At 46.4% G+C, this 21,548-nt stretch overlaps 1 protein-coding gene across 1 annotated transcript in view; it reads right to left on the reverse strand.

Moving 5' to 3' along the window:
- The window catches only part of KAZN (kazrin, periplakin interacting protein), a 1,230,220-nt gene that overhangs the window by 507,068 nt on the left and 701,604 nt on the right, over window positions 1-21,548 (reverse strand). Inside the window, exon 3 of the mRNA XM_055385098.2 lies at window positions 11,105-11,345. Coding sequence (XP_055241073.1) covers window positions 11,105-11,345 — 241 coding nt within the window. The remainder of the gene's footprint in view (window positions 1-11,104; window positions 11,346-21,548) is intronic.

Below are 21,548 nucleotides of genomic sequence, written 5' to 3' on the forward strand. Positions count from 1 at the left end.
AATGGTGTGAACCCGGGAGGCGGATCTTGCAGTGAGCGGAGATTGTACCACTGCACTCCAACCTGGGTGACAGAGTGAGACTGTCTCAAACAAACAAACAAACAAACAAACAAACAAACAGGTCATTGGAAGAGAAGTCAAATGTTTGTAAAACCCCACTGAAATGAGGAAAGAATTTAGTGTAAAAAATTGTATTCATTTGTAAAAAATGGATTCCCCTTTCATCGTGGGCCACTCATTGGACAGGAGGCTCAGAGTATGAGGGCACAGTCTTGAAGTGATGGTGTCTCCATCCAGGCCTTACAAGACGCAGTGGCCCATGCCCAAGAGGGAGTGGCCCAGCCAAGGTCAGACTTCACCCAGCCATGAGCTATGGGGCAGTTCTCTTCCCACACTGTGCAGCTGGGCCTGATCTTAGTGTGGAGAAAGGGAGGGGAAGTTGGTTCAATAACCAGCTCAACAATCTTAGACAAATCAACTTAAATTGCTGTGCCTCAGTTTCCTGAGCTGAGAAATAGATTGCTGTGTCTACCTCAATTCAATCACATGGACCAGTTGGAAGGGTCCACCGGGATGACGCCTGTGAAAGTCTTTGGATTCTGCAAAGAGATGTCTAGGTAGAGAGACTGTAGCGCTTCCCAGGAGCCTTCTTGATTGCCAAGAAAAGAGGAAGAGTGAATAAATGCAGGAGAATCCTGAAAAAAGGGTGCTGAGCATCAGCTCTGTAAATTGATGTTCTACCAAGCTCTTGTTTTAGAATAAATACGATAACACTGAAAAAGTTAGAGGGTGGGTTTTGAGTTGACTCATGGTAGAACCAACCGCGGTCTTGACCAGCCGAGTTTAAACCAGGTTGTTTTTTGTTTTGTTTTATTTTGTTTTTGTAGTTGCTGATGAGAATGACCCAACCTGTGGAAGCTGACCATGAGATCATGATCCTTCTCTACAGGACTTCATTAAAACTTAAACATGCCTTTCTCCTCCAGCAGGGCTGCCTGGTACAATGTCAAGTTGCAAACAGGGCACTCTGAGCATGTTTGCCTGAGAACAGGCCGACCATCCACACAAAATGGCAGCCAAGACTTGCCTTTCTGTTAACTCCCAAATCTCAAGATGCACTGAATAGTCCTGTTTTTTCTTTCTTGCTTTACATAGTAAACCTTATAGGAATAGGAAAAGCAATCCAGTTGATGAGCACATTAATTAAGATAATCAATACACATATAATTCCAGGTCATGTTTCCCCAAGTATCATTTGTCACGCTCTATGGTCCCACAACTGCACTCTCCAGACCCAGTATCAAATTTCTAACTCTCCTACCTTGCCACCATCAAGAAATGGTGAGTGTATTCTTGCCAATTTCAAATGGCAGGAGTGGGGATTAAAAAAAAGAGATGACATTAATCCCACTGTGTTCCATGTTGCACTTGCCAAACTAAAGCAAATACGCCATGTTCAATGGTTTAAATACACCATGTTTAGGTCAATCAAGGAAAATGAACGAATTCATTTGTTGCAGCTGACCAGAAGTCTGAGACCTGGCTGCGAAGATGATACAACGGGTGAGCTTACTTTAAAAGATGCAGGTATGCCTGTCCTGAAATTCACATCTTTTTTTTTAATTCTCTTTGAAAAGAGGACAGAAAAGCTATTATTCAAGATCTAAACCCAGTATCATCCACATCTTCCTTCTCCTTAAGACGCGCTCTTTCTCTGGGGGAGAAGGTCCCAGGTAGTAGCTGTTCTCTGCAGTGTCCAATTCCAATCTATCCAAACAGTTGTACTTTTTAATAATCTATCACAGCCAGTTTTAACCCCTAGTGGTGAAATTAATGTATTTTCCAGCATGTTTTTATTACATATTACCATTGTCATGCACATCTGTGAAGTCTCCTGTATTCGTCACTTCATTGTCTATTTTTCCATTACACCCATCTAGACCTTTATTAGAAAATTATGTTTTCATGTCAGTTATACCTATGAGGCTGTGAGTCCAAGATAACTCAGTCCCCATCTTATTAAATCTGTGGTCTCTGGGCCTATGTGCCCAATCTCTCACAATAGATGGAGACAGAGAGAAGCGAGGAAGAAGAAAGGAAGAAAAAAAGAGGAAGGGAAGGGGTTAAGCAAAATAGCAAAACTGTCCTACTGGCATGTCTTTGGGCTACCTGATAGTGACATCTGGATATTCTCATCTTAACGAAGCGAGCAGATTTCAGGGTCAGTCAAACGTGTGAACCTGTGTTCTAATCCCCTGTTTTTCTGTTCACTAGTGGACTACTTTCCAGAGCTTGGAAAAGCAACTTAACCCTTCTAAGCTTCAATGTCTTCATCTGTGGAATGGAGAGGATAACAATATCTAACTCTCTGTAATATGAAGGTAAATTGAGAAAATGTTTCTTGAGCTCATCACAGTATCTGGGAAAGCCTCAACGAACACTGGCTATTGCTCTTATTGCCCCCTTGGATGATCTCAAAAGTCTCTCTGCCTCCCCAGTTCTGATCCTGGAACATCCCTTTTGCTAAAAATGAGTCATAACCCCACTAAGAAGCTCTGGGGTCCACTGTTCCCTTTCCCGTAAAGGTAGGAAGGTCAAGTCCTCTCTGCGATTCTCTTTGGTCACAGCCCAGCAGTGAGACAGAGAGAAGAGATTCTCACATTTGAACATGGCTCAGCACTAAGCAGTCCTCTTACCTCTGGCCAGACAGGAGTCCCTGCTGGCTACGGATTCTTCAGAAGTGACAGAGCATATTTTGTCCAGCAGAACTCTGAGGACTGACGATGAATGAGTTAGTGTCTGACATGCAAATCCTAATTATAATTGCCACAATGCCAACATTAGAACAATAACGGTTTCTTGGGCAGTAATGGGAAAAAGGATACCAAGCTCCAGAGCATCCTGGTGGAGACGCCAGGCAGTCTCTGGAATCACACTGGCTTGTGTTTGTATCCTGGCTCTGCCACTTGCTAGCTCGGTGACCCTGGGCAAGTCATGTGACCTTTGTGTGCCTCAACTTTCTCATCTGTAAAATGACAAACACTGTACTTACCTCATAAGGTGGTTTAAAGGATTCGTTGAGGTATTATAGGTAAAGAATTTGAAACAGTGCTTGTTATATGGTATGTAAGCACTCAATTAAAATCATCTATCATTAAATCAATGATCCTCATGATACCATGTATAAAGTAGACCAAAGTCCACACACCCCATCATTTAGTATTCACCCATCCATCCATCTATTCATTCAGCAAGTATTTACTGAGCTCTTACATTATGTACAAAGCACTGCTCTAGGTGGTGAGGATACAGTAAAATATAGATAAAACTCCCTGACCTCACAGAGCTGTCATTCCAAGACTAACAATTGAAGTCTCCCCTAACACCACTGCATAAAAAGCAGTTCGCAGCCGGGGATAATTTTGACCTGAAGGGGATATTTGGCAACTTCTGGAGACATTTTTAGTTGTCACAACTGGGGTGTGAAGGGTTCTACTGTCATCTAGTGGGTAGAGGCCAGGAATGCTGCTAAATATCCTACAACACACAGGACAGCCCCCTAAGAACACAGAATTATCTGCTCCACATGTCAATAGTACTGAGGCTAAGAAACCCTAGCATGAAGGTATCTGTTTGAGGTTAATAAGTCCTCTGTTGGGCATGGTCTTGGGGTGCTAGAGGCTACTGAGGCCACAGAGAGAGAACTCAGGCAAAAGAAAAGACATGGGATGGATGGAGAATAAGGCTGCCGCAAGACTCTGTCTTTGCCTGGACTCATCCTTCCCAAGAGAGATGAAACACACGAAGTCCAAGAAATTGGAGGCTCCAAGTCCAGGATCAAAATAGTCCTTTTTATTAGTGATAAGTGGCCCCTGGGCTGCCAGTCTTGCAAACAGAATCCAGTCCCCTCTTTGTCAGTTGATGGCTGAGAGGCTGGTTGATTGCCTAACTCTCAAGCATAAGACTTTACCGTAAGGACCCAGGAACTACCACCAGTCTAGGGAAACAGGAGTTTAATCAGGAGTAGAGACAGGGCTACAGCTCCCTGAACCTTCCTAATGCAACAAGCCAAAGGATGCTTCTGACTTAGGAGGCAGGGCAGAGAAGCATACACAGGTTTAAACAGCAGAGAGACCTAGTGGGTTTGCATTCCTGGCTCAGTCATGTGGCAGTCGAGTGACCCTGGATGTCAAAGTGGAATGAATAAGAGCACAGACTCTAGAGCCAGAGCTTGGTCACTTCCTGACCATATGCCCTTTGGCAAGTAAATGTGTCATCTCTGTGCCTTAGTTTTCTCCTGTGGAAAATGGGTACAAGCATGGTACCTGCCCAATAAGTCATTACGAAGATTGAATGCATTCCTGAAATGCATTAATCCAGAAAATCACTTAGAACAGTATCTGGTTCAGAGTACACACTATGCTGAAGTCTGCTACTATCATCCCCATTGTAGTCATCACTATCTCACTGCAAACAAGTGATTTAGTTTCTCTGAGACTCAGTTTCCTCTTTTGAAAAACGGGCATTACATAGTTGACCTTGAAAAACATAGGTTTGAATTGTGCAGGTCCACTTATATGTGAATTTTCTTCCACCTCTGGCACCCCTGAGACAGCGAGACCAACCCTTCCTCTTCCTCCTCCTCCTCAACATGAAGATGATGAGGATGAAGGCCTTTATGATGAACCACTTCCACTTAATGAACAGCAAATATATTTTCTCTTCCTTATGATTGTCTTCATATTTTGTTTTCTCTAGCTTACTTGATTTCTCTACTTAATTATAAAATACATAATACATGGGGCATAAAAGTATGTATAAGTCAACTGCTTATGTTATCTGTTAACTGTTTATATTATGCTATGTTCACGTTATCATAAGGCTTCCGGTCAATAGTAGGCTAGTAGGAGTTAAGTGTTGAGGGAGTCAAAAGTTATACACAGATTTTTTACTGTGCTGGGTGGGGGCCAGCTATAGTTGTCACCTCGCTGGCCTCAGGATTCAATAATGCATGTTAAGCGCTTGCCAGGGTAGTTGATATATTGTAAGTGCATATTATTATTTATTAAAAAGTTTGACCAAAGCAATGAAACCAGTTCTCATTTACTGCTACATTAAACCATTCACCTTGACCAAAGAGAAAGAAACTACAGGCTTCAAGATGGTCCCAGAATCCCCAGCGTCTTGTGGCGTGCCCAAAAGGTAAGTTCTGAGAATAATAATAGTGAGGTATGCAAAGATGAGTGGAGAATATCAGCTTCTTTAAAAGGGTGCTCTGTTCTTAATGACTCATTACTTCACACAATCTGTACAGCAGAGGTAATATTGGGAATGGAAGGCCTTTACATCCCCACAAAGGTAACATAGCGCTTGCTGTGGTGGAAGAGGACAGAGGAGAAGGGAGCTGGGCAGGACACCTCCTCTCCCCAACTTCTCTCCCCTCTCCAGCCTGACTGGAGAAGTGGGCAGAGGCCCTGGGGCTCTTTGCTTGCAGGACTGCCTGTTCCAAGCTCCATCTGAGCTCCTGTGCTGAGGTCTCAATTCATCAGAAAGTAAAGGGGCAGGGACCTTTCAGAAGCCTGACCCAAGGGTCTGACATGACCCAGCCAACAAAGCCAGCAGCATAAATTTAGCCCCAATGATCTTGTACCACACAGCAGCCACCTGCTTAAACAGTTGTTCTTGCCAAACTCATTAAAACTATGTTCAGCCTCTTTCATGTTTCCAGCAGCCTAGGACTCCAAGGGGGTAGCAGGAGTGCCCACAGAGCACAACCTCGCCTCCACCACTTAGATCATCGTTGCATCAAACAAGCAAGAATGCTCTGGTGTCGTGCAACCACACGGGGCGGAAGAAGGTGTTCCTTTCCCTGATCTTCTTCCAGCTTCTCCACAACTGAGATGGGCCTGGCAGGGGATTTGGAGGGTGGTGGCAGGGGAACTGGAGAGTGGTGACAGGGGTCAGCAGAACTCCTAGCTGCTATGAATCGTCAGGTATGATCTGCCCCTGTGGATGGCTACCCTGTTGGCTTCGGGAAAGATGTCTTTTCCTAAATGATTCTTTCTGAACCCACTATGCCTGCAATTTAAGGCACCAAGGCAGTGCAATGACTGCTGGTGGTGACACTCCTGCCATATTATGTGCTACTCACCCTAATATGCAGCCCAAACACTGAGACCTATTTCCACATGCAACGTCGCTTAAAAACCCATTCTCTGGGCTCAGCAGGCAGAACCCCCTGATATATGGCAGGGGGTAAGAAGCCAGGGACCAATGTTCAGGCAAACCATTAAGGTATGGAAAGAACAGAGGAGTTCATGTTGATTTCACTGTCCTTATCTACATAGCCCAGGAATGAATATATAGATTTATAATACATAAAGAAAACATGCAGTGAATGTGGCCAAATCCCAAGCTTGACCTTCTGGGCCCCATATGATATGCACGGTGAGCAGGCAAAATTCCAATGAGCTCTTGCCACCTGCCAAGCCCATCTGCTACAAACACACTGGCAGCCAGGAAGTCACACATTATAACCCTATAGGATTCCTAAAAAGTGCCAATAGTCTTCTTGAGGAGTAAGAGGGTAAAGGGATGGAGAGAGGGCCTATCATGCCTTACCCTGGGAAGATATGTGACCAGGCTCCTGTTAGATGAGTCAGGTCAGCTCAGCCTTCTGGGGTGCATCAAAGAGGTGTTGGAAAACCACTAAAAATCATGAAGTGCACGCTGGAAGCATGAAATTAACCAGAATCAGACACTTGACTTAAGAGGTCCTTTGAAGGCATTTTCCAAAGACAAAGGAAAGATAGTAAATAATCCCCAATCAATAAGTAATTTCAACCACGCTGTACTGATCTGTAAGTAATCTCTTTATGACCACGCATGACAATTTTCAGGGAGAAGTCTGAATCCCCATCCCATGACACCCTACCAGGTTAGGAAAAGACACATTCTATTTTAGCCCCTTGATCTGGCTGGAAAACCATGGCACAGGCTACTTGCAGAGCTCTGTAACTTAGTGGCAAGCTAACAGAAGGCCCGAGATTCCCCAACATTTTGTTCCATCCTCTCTGCCATTTGAAAATTCTCTTTCTCAAAAAAGATAAAAGTCTACTTAGGAAAACAAGAGCAGAGGCAGAATGAATTGAGAAGGGGATGCCAAAAGACAGAACTTACTTTGCAAAGCGACAGTGTCTAGCGTCTCCACAGACTACTCACACATTCAATTCACTCCAAAGGTAATTTATACTTCACGAAAGAGTTTCCAGTGTTGTAGTAATGGTAGATAAGAGCTGTCAGGCCTTAAGTAACAGCCTATTTTAATGCCTGGAGAGAAAAATACAACTTGCACGTATTTATGGAAATGTACAAAGGTACAGGAAACCAACCCTTTCCTCCATCCCATTCTAACAAATGCAGTAGGCAGGAAGTCCTCCACACCAAAGGAAGATGCTATCAGCTCGTCCACTTGCATAGGAATACAAATACGATTATTTCTTTAACAAAGAAAACTAATGACAGTAGGCATACATCCTACTGGGCATTAAGTATTTTGTTATATACAGTTAACACCTATTTGAATTGGGTACCATAGCACTTAATTGTTTTGTTCTATGCACAGCAAAGCAACCAACTGAATCTAATATTAGTCATTCATCAGCTGATAAAACATTTTCAGAGAAACAAACTGCTACATTTTCCCCTCAAAGAACAGCAAGCATTTTAAACACATTTTCCCAGAGATGTTATGCTGAGGAAAACAGCTTAGAAATGTTACTTTAAACAAATCCCTTCTCTGGCTACCAACAACAAGACGAATTGGAACAAATGCTTGGCTCTGTTCTTTCCAAGCCTCCTTCTGTCCACCTGTCAAAGGCTGCCGTGACCCCACCGACCCAAAAGGCAGCCTCTGGAGCTCTGAAATGTGTCACCCTGCACGGACGCCCTCTGCACTGTATGCCAGCATTCTCATTAAGGATTATCCAACTCAGTTGCAGGAGGGAGAGACAAGATGGGCTGGCTGCCAGGAGTTCTTTCAACACAGATTCCGAAAGAATATCCTCCGAAGTGCCAGATTTTCAGCAGTTCACTTTCTAGATTCTGTTACATAGCAACCATGCCAGCTCACAGGGGGTACCAACCAAGTTAATATTTTCTTTAAATGACACACTGCATTAACCCGCTAGGAAAACCCAAATTTTCTTCATCAAAAGGGGATACCAACCTACCTACTGCCCGTTGTCATCCCTGGAACAAAACAGCCAATGATGGATTGATGAGTTTGCTTCATTCATTTAAAAAAAGAATTAAAAAAACAAAAACAAAAACATTTGAAAATGAATCTAACAGTCTCTTGGCAGAGGAAGCAAAAGGTGACTCTTTCCCAAAACCATTTGTACTAATATTATTAAAGTTACATTAGCATGCATTTAATATGTGCATAATGCCCTTTCGTTAAAAGATGACTTACACGGTTGCATTTTGAAATGCAAAGATACTCGTTTTATTCAAAACCTTGATTTGAAAACTGATAACTCAATAGCACTTAAACTCTCGTAGGGTCTGGGCCCATTGAACTGCACCAACACAGACAAAATGAAAACACAAGACTAATTTGGAAGAACAGTCAGAAACCCTGAGGAGCTGAGCCTCTGGGAGCCTCCCTGGAGGTGTAATACGAAGAATCAAGTGGAACCCAATCAATTGCACTTTAAAATTAACTTGTGTGAGAACTCTAGGCTTCTTTTTAGGATAATGAAAGCAATGGCAAAAGAAACTACCAGACCACCTCTGCAGAGGGTTTCTGTGCTAGCAGGATGCTGCCACAGGCTATGAAAAAACAAAAACAAACAAAAACAACTCCCGCCCCCATCAAAAAAAAAAAAAATCCCCAAAATTTACAGAGGCTAAATAATGTATCAAGTACTGTTGCTACAGACAAGTAAATGATACCCCACTGAACTTATAAGGGGGCTTGTTTTCTTTTCAACCATCACATCTGTTGAGATGCATATCAGTTTAGACGGTTATGCGGCCAGCAATCAAGTAGAGTTTAAACCTTTGAACATTTTATTTTCTGATTATAAAAATCACAAAGTGCCCCTAGTAAAGATTTTGAGACATACCAATGTACAAAGAGGAGAAATCAAGACCACCCTTCATCCTACCACCCACAGACAGCCACTGACATGGGCAGGCACAGTCCTGAGAGCATATGGGAGCTGCTGGTTTTATGTGTTTTTAAGGATATCCAAAAGATCCAAAAGCCATTTTCATTTCCACAGCCCTGTGCATTTGTGTAGGAAAAAAGAACAAGGAATCAGCCCCCTGTTGCTCCACTACAACAATTTAACCATCCGCGAGTATGTCAGTTTCCAAGTTGAGCATGTGGACATCATTACTGCGTTGACTGCCTTAGCCTGCCCAGTCTACAACCAGACCCAGGACTCAGATAAAAAGCCACTTAACTTTTCCTTCGCGGAGAAAGGGGCAGACGGTGGGAAATAAACGAGCATTGTTCAGTGTCCTTTACTATACAGCTTTTGATTCTTAGCAAAATGCCAGTTCTTAGCTATTTCTTTAATGTTAGCAGAGCCTCTGCCTATAAAAAGTGAAGCATTACCTTGCAGTCTGTCTTTTTTTTTTTTTTTTTTTTTGCACAGGTTCCAGTGGAGAATGTTCTTTTGCACACAATGACATTGCAAGGATGACAAGAATAACCACATGTCAAGCTTGCAGCAAGCACTAGGACCACAACACCTTCTCACCATTACGTCATGGCTACTTCCTTACCAAAGTACTCCCCCCCAATTCCTAAGACTTCCAACAGGCTCCGGGAGTACCAAGTTAAGATCTGACTTGGAATTCGACATAAAACTGCACGTGGGCAGGCTTCACATCGCACATCAAAGAAAGCACACCTTCCCAGGAAGATAAGGTGGAAACAGAGACTGATGGAGAGAACCAGATTCTCAGGAAAACAGACTCTCTCAACCCTCAAGAGAAGCTCTTGAAATGACAACAGAACCAGAAAATCATTTTGAGCCACTGAGCAATTGGTACCTTGCACTTCAAGTGACATATTTAGACAAGTGGCCCTCATGGACTGGAGATTTTTTTCTGTCCTGTTCTGGATTTCAGCAGTTTAATTTGCAATTCAAATGATATTAATAACCAGTGAAACTGTTTCTTAAAGGGCAATTAGGCAAAAAGAAAAAAAAAATCCCCCAAAACCTGCTTACCCTTTTACTTTCTAAGTCACAGAAACCAAACAGCACATTTTAGGGAATGCTCCATCCGCCTTTATGTCTTGCAGGGGGTTTCAGAGCTTAATCTCTGTCAATGTGAACACAAACCAACTGTCTTTTTCTTCCTCTTCTCTAAACCGCAGAGTCCCTTCAAACGGGCTCCCTGCAGCCCACCACCCTAAGCCTTCATTTCTCTACCGCTCAACCTTTGAGGTCTACAGTATCCCCCTGGAAAGTGCTCTCGGTGTTTATATTTGCGGAAATTTAAACTCCCTGCTGAGCTGAGCATCTACTGTTGCATCTATAGATTCCAATGCCTGAGAGACCTCAAACGAGAAGAAAATAAAGTCCAGATGCAACTGAGCCAAGGGATTTGGCATCCGCGGAGAAAAGTGCACAGCAGTGCAATCCTCTATCCCAACCACGGCGGCAGAGCCCGGAGCTCTCTCTGGGAAGGAGCCTAAGGAAGTGGGGGGAACTGTGCCATTCACCCCTGCGGGGGGTGGGGAAAAGGCCCCGGCATGAAAAGTTTGCCACGGAGCTAGGGGGCTGGTGCCACGGAAAGGGCACTTTCTGATGCCGGAAGGGACCCGCCGGCTGCGCCTCGCTCAGGCGGGCCGGGGCCGGTGTGACCGTGTGACCCCGTGCACACTGCGCTCGGGTTTTCGTGAATGACAGCAGCCTGCAACTCCCAGCCGGAGAGCAGCGGTGGCCACCGCCGGGCGGAAAGGGTTACAAGCCAGAATGCAAAGCGATTTCACCCCGGGCATGGGGGACCCCAGGTCCCCGGCCACCTCCGAGGCCGGGCGTGCTCTGCTCGCCTTCCTCCGCCCTGGGCGCCGGGGCGATCCTACCTTGCGCTCCGAGCTGGGGGATCTCCATGTTCGTCGCCGCCGAGTCCCCCGCCGCCGAGGCGCTGGCCGCGGCTCCCGGGCCCGGGCCGGGGCCGCCGCCGCCGCTCAGTTCCGCCAGTCTCCGGTTGGTGGCCGTGAGTTCGGCTCGCAGGTTGGTCACCTCCTGGCTGGCCGACTGGACCGCCCCATCGATGCGGAGCGCGAGCTGCTTATTGTCTTCCATCATGCTCAGGATTTTGGCCTGGGGGCGAGAGAGGTGACAAAGAGCTGCATGATGCGCGGGGGGCGCGCGGCCGGGCACCCCCGGCTCTACCTGTTGTGTCCCCCGCGGCCCGGCTCGCCCGCGCCCCGACCCCCAGGCACCGGCAGCGCCGGTTCCTCCGGCGCAGGAATGACAGCGGCGCCTCCAGCCCGAGCCGCGGCGGTGGCGAGGCGGCGGGGGGAGGAGGCGGAGGAGAAAAAAGAGGAGGAGAAGGAGGAGGAGGAGCAGCGATCGCCGAGACCCCGGCGGGCGGGCGCCGAGAGCTGCTCCAAGAAGGACACCGCGCGCAGCCAGGCACTCTTTAAATGGAGCCTACCATTCGCCGCCCGCTCGGGAGGGGGTCTCGGTCGGCGGCTGAGGGCACCCTTGGCCTCCCGCGCCCCCCTACTTCGGAGACACACCCCCCGGGGAGGCGGAGGCGGCGGGCGGCAGCCGGGAGGGGGCCAAGGTGGCGCCCCTGGCGAGGGGCAGGGGTCGCCTGGACCGAGGCCGGCCCTCTGTCCCCTCTCTGGAGCGGTGGGGCAGCCCCCGCCCTGGAGAACTGGTGCCCCGAGCAGTGCTAAGGTTGGGGAGGCGCTGGGTGCTCGGAAGAGAGGGTGCTTGGAAAGGGGGCCTCAGAGGGGAGCCGGGATGGATCTCCATGGAAGGGGGGGACGCTTGCGCCAGCTCAGGAGTGGAGTTCGTGCTCCACCGGTTCCTTAAACTGCGAGTACGAAATCCCCAGAGGGGAGCTGAGCTGGTGCCCCGCGTGCCTCTCACTCTCCACCCCCCACCCGCCGGCCAGACCTGCGCTGTCCACCCCAGGAGGGAGCGCCTATCTTCCTCGGCGTGGGCCGTTGGTGCTCCCGCCTCTCCACAGCCCTAGCCCTGTGTATGCACCCAGGTGGAGGAGCAGCCTTAGCCAGCTCCTAAGCTTCTTAGCCGGGCTGAATATTGGCGGGGACAGAGATGAGGTAGAGAGATAAGAAGGAAGGCGTCGATGGGGCTTCTTCCCTTTCTTCTACTGGGAGCAGAAGAGTTGAGCCCTGCTGCCTCAGTTTACCCATCCCCTCTTCACAGAAGAACTGAGGTAACCTGACGCTGATATGCCCTTTCCAGCTCCTCTTTCTCTCCCAGACCACAGGCTTTGCATTTTTCACTGGGGCCCTGGATTCCAGCCACCAGACCTTGTTACCATAGCAAACTTCATTCCATGCAAATAGGACAATTTAAAACAGCCAGCAACCCTCTGGTCAACTGGGCGCCATCATTCCAGCTCAGTCAACCTCCGGAGAGCAGCAAAGAGCAGATTGCAGAAGCCAGTGGGTTGCTGCAAGGAAAAATGAGGCTGCCCACCCTTCAGGTTCTTACAGGAAGCCCATAAGAACCAAGCAAAAACTGCGTGCGGAGTGCTTTTATATGCATTCTTATCTCTTGTGAGTGAGGATTATTATTCCCATTTTAGGGATAAGGAAACTGAGGCTCTGCATAGGGTTAAGCAATTTACTTAAGGGGCCCGCAGAAACCAGGTGACACCGGGACCGGAAGAAAGTAATCATCTGATTGCAAGTTCCTCCTGCTGCGCCTTCAGGAGGCCTTGGATGATAGATTGCTCCCCCTTTTTATGTGGAACCATAAAAACAGTCTTGCTCCATTCCCCTGTGACCACTAACAAGCTTTTGCAAGAGGGCAGGATTTGATGGTGGAGCATGTGGCAGGAAGACACAATTCTTCACTCTGTCTGCTCTGCTCAGCTAATGGGTCACTTCGGGGATCGAACCCTGACCTTAACCTCATTAACACAAGTTCTTACCAACTGGACCAACCAAGGCACTTAGAACTGCTTAGTGTATCTGCAAACCAGGATTCAGTTCTTTGCAGTCTTTCAGTTACGTTATGGGGAGAGCATCAAAACTACAGAGCTGCGTGGGTCTTGAAAAAGGGGGATGCCGTGGTGCAGCCATTGTGGAAAACATATTAGCAGTTCCTTGAACAGTTAAACATAGGATTACCATACGACCCAGCAAATCCACTCCTAGGTATATGTCCAAAAGAATATGTCCAAAACAAATATCCAAACAAAAATTTGTACATGAATGTTCATAGCAGCATTGTTCATTAGTAGCCAGAAGGCAGAAATAACCCAAATGTCCATCAACAGATGATTGGATGAACAAATTGCAGTATGCAATGGAATATTATTCAGCCATGAAGAGTACTGATACATGCTACTACTACGTGGATGAAGCTCCAAAACATTATGCTAGTTGAAAGAAGCCCGACACAGAAGGTCACATATTATACGATTCAATTTATATGAAATATCCAGAATAAATAAATCCATAGAAACAGGAAGCAGATTGGTGTTTGTCAGGGGCTGTGGGGAGGGAAGAATGAGAAGTAACTGCTTAATAGGTGCCGGGTGTTACTTTGTGCTGACTGATGAAAATGTTTTAGAACTAGACAGAGGTGGCGGTGGCAGAACACAGTGAATGTACTAAGTGCCATTGAATTGTTCACTTTAAAGGGCTTAATTTCATGTTATGTAAATTTTACCTCAATCAAAAAGTCATATATGCAAATACACAAATAGAGGAGATGGGAATGTTTTGGAACTAGGGCTTCTGAGCAAACAGTTAAGAGTAGCTCTATTTAGAGGGCCGTGTGTGTGTGTGTGTGTGTGCACGTGTGCGTGCACTCACACCTCTGGTATAGCACTCAGCAGAAGAAACAGTAATTTATCTGTTTACATGTCTCTCTCCCACTTCACTGGGAACTTGTGGGTGGGGGAAGAAGGGTTATCCGGCTTTTTATGTTATTCATCTTTGCATCCTTGCCGCCCTAGCCCGTAGTAAGTGTTCTGTAAATGAATGCGTGTGAGTGTGTTTGTGTAGTAAACAAAGTGACCCAGTGTTACTTATTTTGCTCTTCAGTGAGATTATTCCCACACACCGGAATCTTCAAATCAAATAAAAACAAACAAATCTAACAAGGAGAAAAGAAAAGACTCATTCCTTGAGCCCCTTCTCATCCCTCTCTTTTTGAGGTTTCAAGAAGCTTGCTTTAGAAACTCCTGGGGTGCCTCCTAGGATTTTAAGAATTTTATTTTTTGAGAGTTTTTTTTTCCTAACATGAAAAAAAGGGGCTTTTTCCAGTTGTGTGTCCTTATGTTCACCCACACACCAAAGGACTAGATCTTAGATAGAAAGTCTGCCATCAATTAGCCTCTGCGGGTATACTTGATTTAAACCAAAAAGGTCTACCTTTCTTTTTTCTTTCTTTTTTTTTTTTTTTTTTTTTTTTTGAGACGCAGTCTTGCTCTGTCTATCAGGCTGGAATGCAGTGGCACCATCTCAGCTCACTGCAACCTCCGCCTCCTGGGTTCAAGGGATTCTCTGCCTCAGCCTCCTGAGTAGTTGCGATTACAGGTGCGGGCCTCCACACCCCTCTAATTTTTTTGTATTTTTAGTAGAGACAGGGTTTCACCAGGTTGGCCAGGTTGGTCTCGAACTCCTGACCTCAAGCAATCCGCCTGCCTCGGCCTCCCAAAGTGCTGGGACTGCAGGCGTGAGCCACAGCGCCCGGCCAGGTCTACGTTTCTTATCCCCATCCTTTGCCACCGCTCCTCCGGAGGTGATCTCAAGGAACAAAACAGTTGCTATGTTTAACTTTTCAAGGAACAGCTAATATGTTTTCCACAATGGCTGCACCACGGCATCCCCCTTTTGAAGACACACACACAGCTCTGTAGTTTTGATGCTGCCCCCCATAAGGTAACTGAAAGACTACAAAGAACTGAATCCTGGTTTGCAGATATACTAAGCAGTTCTTTTTTTTTTTTTTGAGATGGAGTCTTGGTCTGTCTCCCAGGCTGGAGCATAGTGGTGTGATCTTGGCTCACTGCAACCTCTGCCTCCCGGGTTCAAACAATTCTCTGCCTCAGCCTCCCGAGTAGCTGGGGTTACAAGTGCCCGCCACCATGCCTGGCTAATTTTTGTATTTTTAGTAGAGACGGGGTTTCACCATCTTGGCCAGACTGCTCTTGAACTCATGACTTTGTGATCCACCTGCCTTGGCCTCCCAAAGTTACACCAAGCAGTTCTAAGTGCCTTGGTTGGTCCAGTTGGTCAGCGGAATCTGTGTCCCCTCCCACTGGCCTAACCCCCTCCTGCAAGCCCATTTGCCTGTCTATGGGGGCTGATAGGCGTTTATCGCCCGTGTCCTGGGACACACCTGCAAACTGTTGGGAGAGGGATTCCAGAGAAGTCTGTCATCCACAGCTGTCTCTCCATGGGATTCACAGCTATGAGACTTTGGCAGTACTGTGGGTTCTGTTTCAGGGTTCCCCCTTTTGCATGTTCCCCAAATAGTCCCAATCTCACACCCCAGTAGGCTGATGTTAAGAACCAAGACAGAAAATGGGTCCACTTCGTAGGGACTTGCTATCATTTTTCCACTGTCACTGCTGCTATCACTCTCAACCAGCCCAACCCCATCCAAGGTCCAGGCCTCGGCTCATATGCGGTCACCAGCCTCTACCTACATTGTCTGATCTTTCTGAGCAGAATAAGCCAACTGTGCCGTGTGTGTTTGTTGCCCATCAAAGCTTGCCTGGGTATTTTGAAAAGTCTGCAAAACCAGCTTCCCTGTAGCTCAGAGGAAGGAAATTCCTATCAAGAATCAAGGCTAAGGGCCTAACCCATTGCTGACAGCACAGCCGTATGCACCTCCCTTTTCCCAGAAATAGAGTGACCTCATAATATAACGTCAAGACTGGGATGCTGCTGAGAGCAAAAGAGGGCGCAATGAGTAATTGAATTAAGCTAAAACAAGTGGCATACATAGGAATTGTCCCAGGAAACCCAGTATATATGGTTGCCCTACTCTATGATTGAATGACGCTATTTGGTCCTAGAAGGCAATGGGGATTGTCTACTCTAGTGCCCTCCTTATTTACAGACAGAGAAACAGAGACCCCAGATTTAGGAATGAACCACGCAGCTTTGTCAGTGAAGGGGCTGGGAAGAATTTAACCAGGGTCTTTAGAAAATGGCCCATCTTTCCACTGATGTGTGTCACGTGGCACTTCCTAAATTACACCCACAGCCTTGCATAAGCTGGCCACTGACTTCTTGCACCACATCCCTTGCTCACCACTCTCTTGCCACTTAATTGTTTCTGACCTCAAGGTCTTTGTCTTTTCCCTTGCCTCTCCCTGGAACATTCTCCCCCTGGCTCTCTGCATCTGATTCCTTTTCATCCCTCAGATTTAACATTCAACCTTTACTTATTTCATAGCATATATGGCCATTGGTTATTGTTCTGTTTATTTATTTGTGAATTTGAAATACAGACTGAAGGATTTGAGAGATAAGTCCCCAAGAGTTTGGCTCCCTGGGGTGAAGGTCTTTAAACTCCTGGGGTTTCCTAAACAATCCTGCTTATTCTTCTTTGTCTTGGATTCCATGGAATTCCCAAGAATAAATGCCCTTTTCTTGAGCTAATTTGATTATTTCTATTGCATGCAGTAAAATGCCCTGGCTAAAACTACTCCGTCCCTCCCCCGCATGTACCAAATGAGCCAGACCGTGAGCCTTAGGAAGGCAGGGTTTATATCCCATTCTGCTTTCTGCTCCCCCTGTCTGGTGTGATAGTTGCTTCTCCAAAGAGTTTGTGGTTGATTGAACAAATTCATCTTCCTTGTACCCTACAAATTCATATCCACAAATATTCTCGCTACTCTCATTAAAACCCTTCTCATATTAATTCAGTCTTCTCCAGGAATTCTAGTCACATCTTAAGTTTGCAAAGCACTTTCACAGCTCTCTTATTTTATTCCTGCGACAACTCCATTGGGTAGAGAGGGTACTGGTATCTGCACATGGCAGATGAAGACACTGAAGTTAAGAGATCTGTCCAAGCATCACAAAACTGCCTGCACTTTCTTCCACCTCTTATCCCTCCAGTGCTCAGCACATACTTGTTGAGTGGATAAGCTGGGGGCCAGGACTCAGATACTCCCACATAAAGCCCAGTTTTCTCTCCTATCCTATCAGAAGCATCGTTTCTGTCTAGCTCAGAGACCAGAGGCGGCACTCATGCATTCCACCTGGTAAGGCTGAGTGATAAATCCTGGATTCCGGAAATGCGTACGTGGGACAAGGTGGAAAGGGGGAAGGCTGAAAGGGAAGCCAGTGAGTGATGAACTTCTTGACCCTGGAGTCAGTGCCCTGAGAAACTCTCATGCTTCTTTGGGTCTGCAAGTGGCTGCTTGCAGGAGCCAGAGAGCGAGCCACGAATGGGGTCCTGCTCCCTGCAGCCAATGTTGAAGGCCACTTCCTGCAAACGGTGTCCCTTCCTAGGCTCTAGCCACAAGCCTCTGGACTTCAGTGTTTCCCAAAGCGAAGATGAAGACCACATGACATGGAATCCTCAGAAGCTGCTTGTGAAAATGCAGAAGCCCAGGCCCCACCCCTGACCAACCAGAATCCCTGGTGTGGTGCCCGGTGTCTCAGTATCTGCATTTACAACAAGCTGCCCAGGAGAATCTGATGCGTCATGAAGTTGGAGACTCACCGGTCCAGACACCCAGATGCCCAGAAAGCACTGAGCACGTGTGAAATATGTATATGCCAGGAGCCTTTTGAGCCTCAGGAGTGGCTGTGAGGGCTTCCTGCTCTCTGTTTTCTGGATCATATCTGTCCTGTGTGCCCTCCTCATCCCCCTCCAAGAGACAGTCCTTGGGGAGTTACCCTCCCTCTCCACAGACGGAGTCTCTGTTTATTCAAATTGTCACATGTGAATCCTGGCCAATCTAGGAGATGAATTTCTTGTACATTTACATGGTTTACTTTGGCTGAGTGGGTTTTAACATGTGCTCTGGGGAAAAGGGCAACAGATCTCCAGACAGGAGTGGCCAGGGCTCAGGGCTGTGAGTGAGAGGACCAGGAGCAGGGAACAGAGCCGTAGAGAAGTGTGCAGGCCGTGGAACCCCAACAGCTATCCCTCTCCTATTCATCACCCTCATAACCACAGCTATGAAATGAAAAGATGGAGAAGAAAAGATACCAGGAGGAAAAAACAGGGGAGAGGAGTGTGGGGCTTAAAGAGACAGCCAGCAGCTATAAGATGGAAATCTATGCGTTCAGTGTTGATGAAACACACGCACACATGGGCGCGTGCATGCACACACACCCCCTAGTATATATCAGTGTGGACACACAGCAGAGTTATTAGTGTAAAGAATGACAAGCTCCTCCTGTCTTCCCAAGCAATCTCTCATCTAAAGCTGGGAAAGTCTGTCAGGCGCATCCCTTCTGTGTATATATTTAACCAACTCAGTTCCTTCTGCAGATTTTTCATTTGCAAACAGTCCTTTAATAATCACTTCTAATTCAGAAGCTCCTAGGTATGAAATTGATAAATATTAATAGACATTCTAACCACAGACTTAAACACATAAGCATATATACTTAAAGTCTCTAATTCCTTGGTAGAAGTGCAAGTGCATTTTTTTCCCTCCTTGAATCTTTCTTGGTATGTGTGTGTGTGTGTGTGTGTGTGTGTGTTTCTTCTTTCCCTGTTTGGAGGCTTACAAGAGAATATGTGTGCTGGTCTGGGTTCTCGACTCTGTCACAGCCTCTGTAAGTGACAGTGAACAACAACCACAGCCAAGCAAAATATATAACCCAGAGACAAATATTTCCACCCTCAGAGAAATATCACTACACTCCAAAGACCTGGTTCAACCCCTGGGCATCTTGCCTGACTGACCTCTTGCCCTCTCATGCAGTGGCTGTGTCCATGGGGGGGGCACTATTTGATTTTCCAGCAACCCAGAACAATTTCTGAGAGGTCCCCCCAAGAAAGCTAAAGAGGATAGGGTCAAGTGTTCTAGCCACTCCTACACTCTCTTAAATCTGCTCTAATTTCCCATTTTAGCGAAGGCACCCTCTCTACAGCCTACTAGCAGGAGGATGTTAGCTGACGTCATCAATGATCTCATCCCGCCTTTGGTGTCGGGGGAGGGGTAGCTCCAATGCATAGGCTCTAGACTTAGTTAGGCATGGGTTTAAGTCCAGCCCTGCCACGTACTAGTTCTGAGACACTCGATGAGTTGCTTACTGTCTCAACTTCCTCATTGGGAAAATGGGAATAATATTGCTGCTGATTTCATAGACTTGTTGAGGAATTAAGAGAGATGATGCATTGGAAACCATCTGGAAGAGTGCCTGGTGCCTAGAAAGAAATTAATAGATGTTATCAGTGATGGAGATGATGGTGATGGTGATGAAGACCGTGGCTGTAATAGCTGTGACGGTAGCTCTCATTCTTCGGGCATCCACTGTGGTCTGCCAGTTTGCTCAACCATTTATTTCTACTAACTCAGGCTGAATCTTCCCAACACTGAGGTCACCATGAGGAAAACACTCAGGCTCAGGGGATTTGCTCACATTCACCTAGCTAAGAGGTAGAATAACCAGAGTCACACCTAGGTGTGCCCAATTCTAAGGTTTCCACCTTTTGTTTCTTTCTCATTTCCCCCTCTAATACGTGAAGTCATCCCTGCACTCGCTGAGGCAGTGAGAGACCTTCTGTGTCCCTTCCAACCCAGTCCCCTTCACTCTCTGCAAAAGGTTCAGATCTGAAGCAGAAGCAGAGGAGGGAGCTACTCCTCTGTGGCTGGTGCATTTGTTATTCCAGGCCCTGGGGACCCATTTGGTAAATGAGTTCTTTTGGCTCATAAAATGGTACCCCAGTGATTTGAAATACTTAACAGACCTACCCTAAATGGGTAATTTATTTTTTTGCTCACTGGTAGTGTTATTATTCCTGTGATCTCTAGTCTATAAAAGTTGTTTTTGATGCTTTCTTGGAGGGTAGGGGGCTATTTTTAAACAGAGGTGCATTCGATTTGGTGAGGAGCTGAGTTTCACAAGATGAAACTCAGGCATCTCAGGACGCCTTTATCGCCCTACTTTGCTCTTTCACATTTATTTATTTAACTAAAATGTATCTTCAGGAGGAGAGTTTTCCACTCATTTCTACTCAGGCCCCCACTCTTTTCCCAGATTCTTATGGACTTCTGCTTCCTTGAGTTCATTTCTTTCTACTCCCAGGATGCTTTACTCACCGAATAAGTCCTCTTCTCTTAGGAAAAGTACTTTCTCCCCCAAATATGTCACAAAGAACAGCGTGAGCCCCCATTCAAGGCCACAGAGGAAACTTTATATTAGGTACCACAAGACCAGAGGAATGAAGACTCTAATATCCCTTGATGATTTATTGCAAAGGGGTCTCAGATCTGGCAAGGTGCACCATCTTTCTTCAGGAATTGGAAGCAGTGGTAGTAGGAAGCGGCCGTAGATCTTGTCCCTTGAGCCAATACTAAATTATTCCAGCACCAAAGTACCCCGGGAAAAATCTGTATTTGCCAAATGGTGTACACTGTATAAGTCAGTGTGCCATGAAGGGCTGTTCCTGCAGCCATCTGCCCTAATATTCAGTACTCACTGTCCAGTTGTATGCGTAATTGGAAGGGAGATATTTTGTTCAATGGCCTACTTGTTAGGATGCTGTGTCTATAGCCAGCCAGGTGCAAAGCTGTCATGTTTATCTTAATTGACTGCCCCTCCTTTTTTTTTTACCTGCCTTGTTTTATGCTGAGGAGGTGTAAAACAATTTACGATATCATATTTGGAACTCCAAGGCCACAATATTAGGTGTCTCTGCAGTTCAAGAGGGAGCTGTGTTGCTCATGGCAGTGTCAGCTATTTTGCTTTTGATCATATCCTCAGCCATCTTGGTAGCAAGATGGTAGGTACTCTGACAGCTTCACCCAGGAACAGCCAGCTGCCGATGTCTTTCCTTTTGAGAAAGAAACAAGTAGATTTGGCTTAGAAGAGGGCAGGTTGGGAGGTAAAAAACAAGTACCAAGGGGAGGGGCTCATGTTTGCCCTTCCCTTGCCTGCTCTAGTGTTCTGCATCCGTGCCCGTGGCCCCAAACTCTCCTTCAGTTACTGGCTCCACGCCTAGGTCCTCAAAACACTGGGACCGCAAGTGCAAGAACGTACCTGTCCAGGCTCTGAAACAATTGTCATGTATTCAAGAGATGAAACTGTGTAGAAGAAAAGAAACTGAGCTTCATTCTTCCCATGCCAGTGAGGAACCCCGAGGGAGTCCTGCAGAAAGCCAGGTTATAAC

This window comes from Gorilla gorilla, chromosome 1 (genome assembly GCF_029281585.2).
Source record: "Gorilla gorilla gorilla isolate KB3781 chromosome 1, NHGRI_mGorGor1-v2.1_pri, whole genome shotgun sequence".
NCBI lineage: Eukaryota > Metazoa > Chordata > Mammalia > Primates > Hominidae > Gorilla > Gorilla gorilla.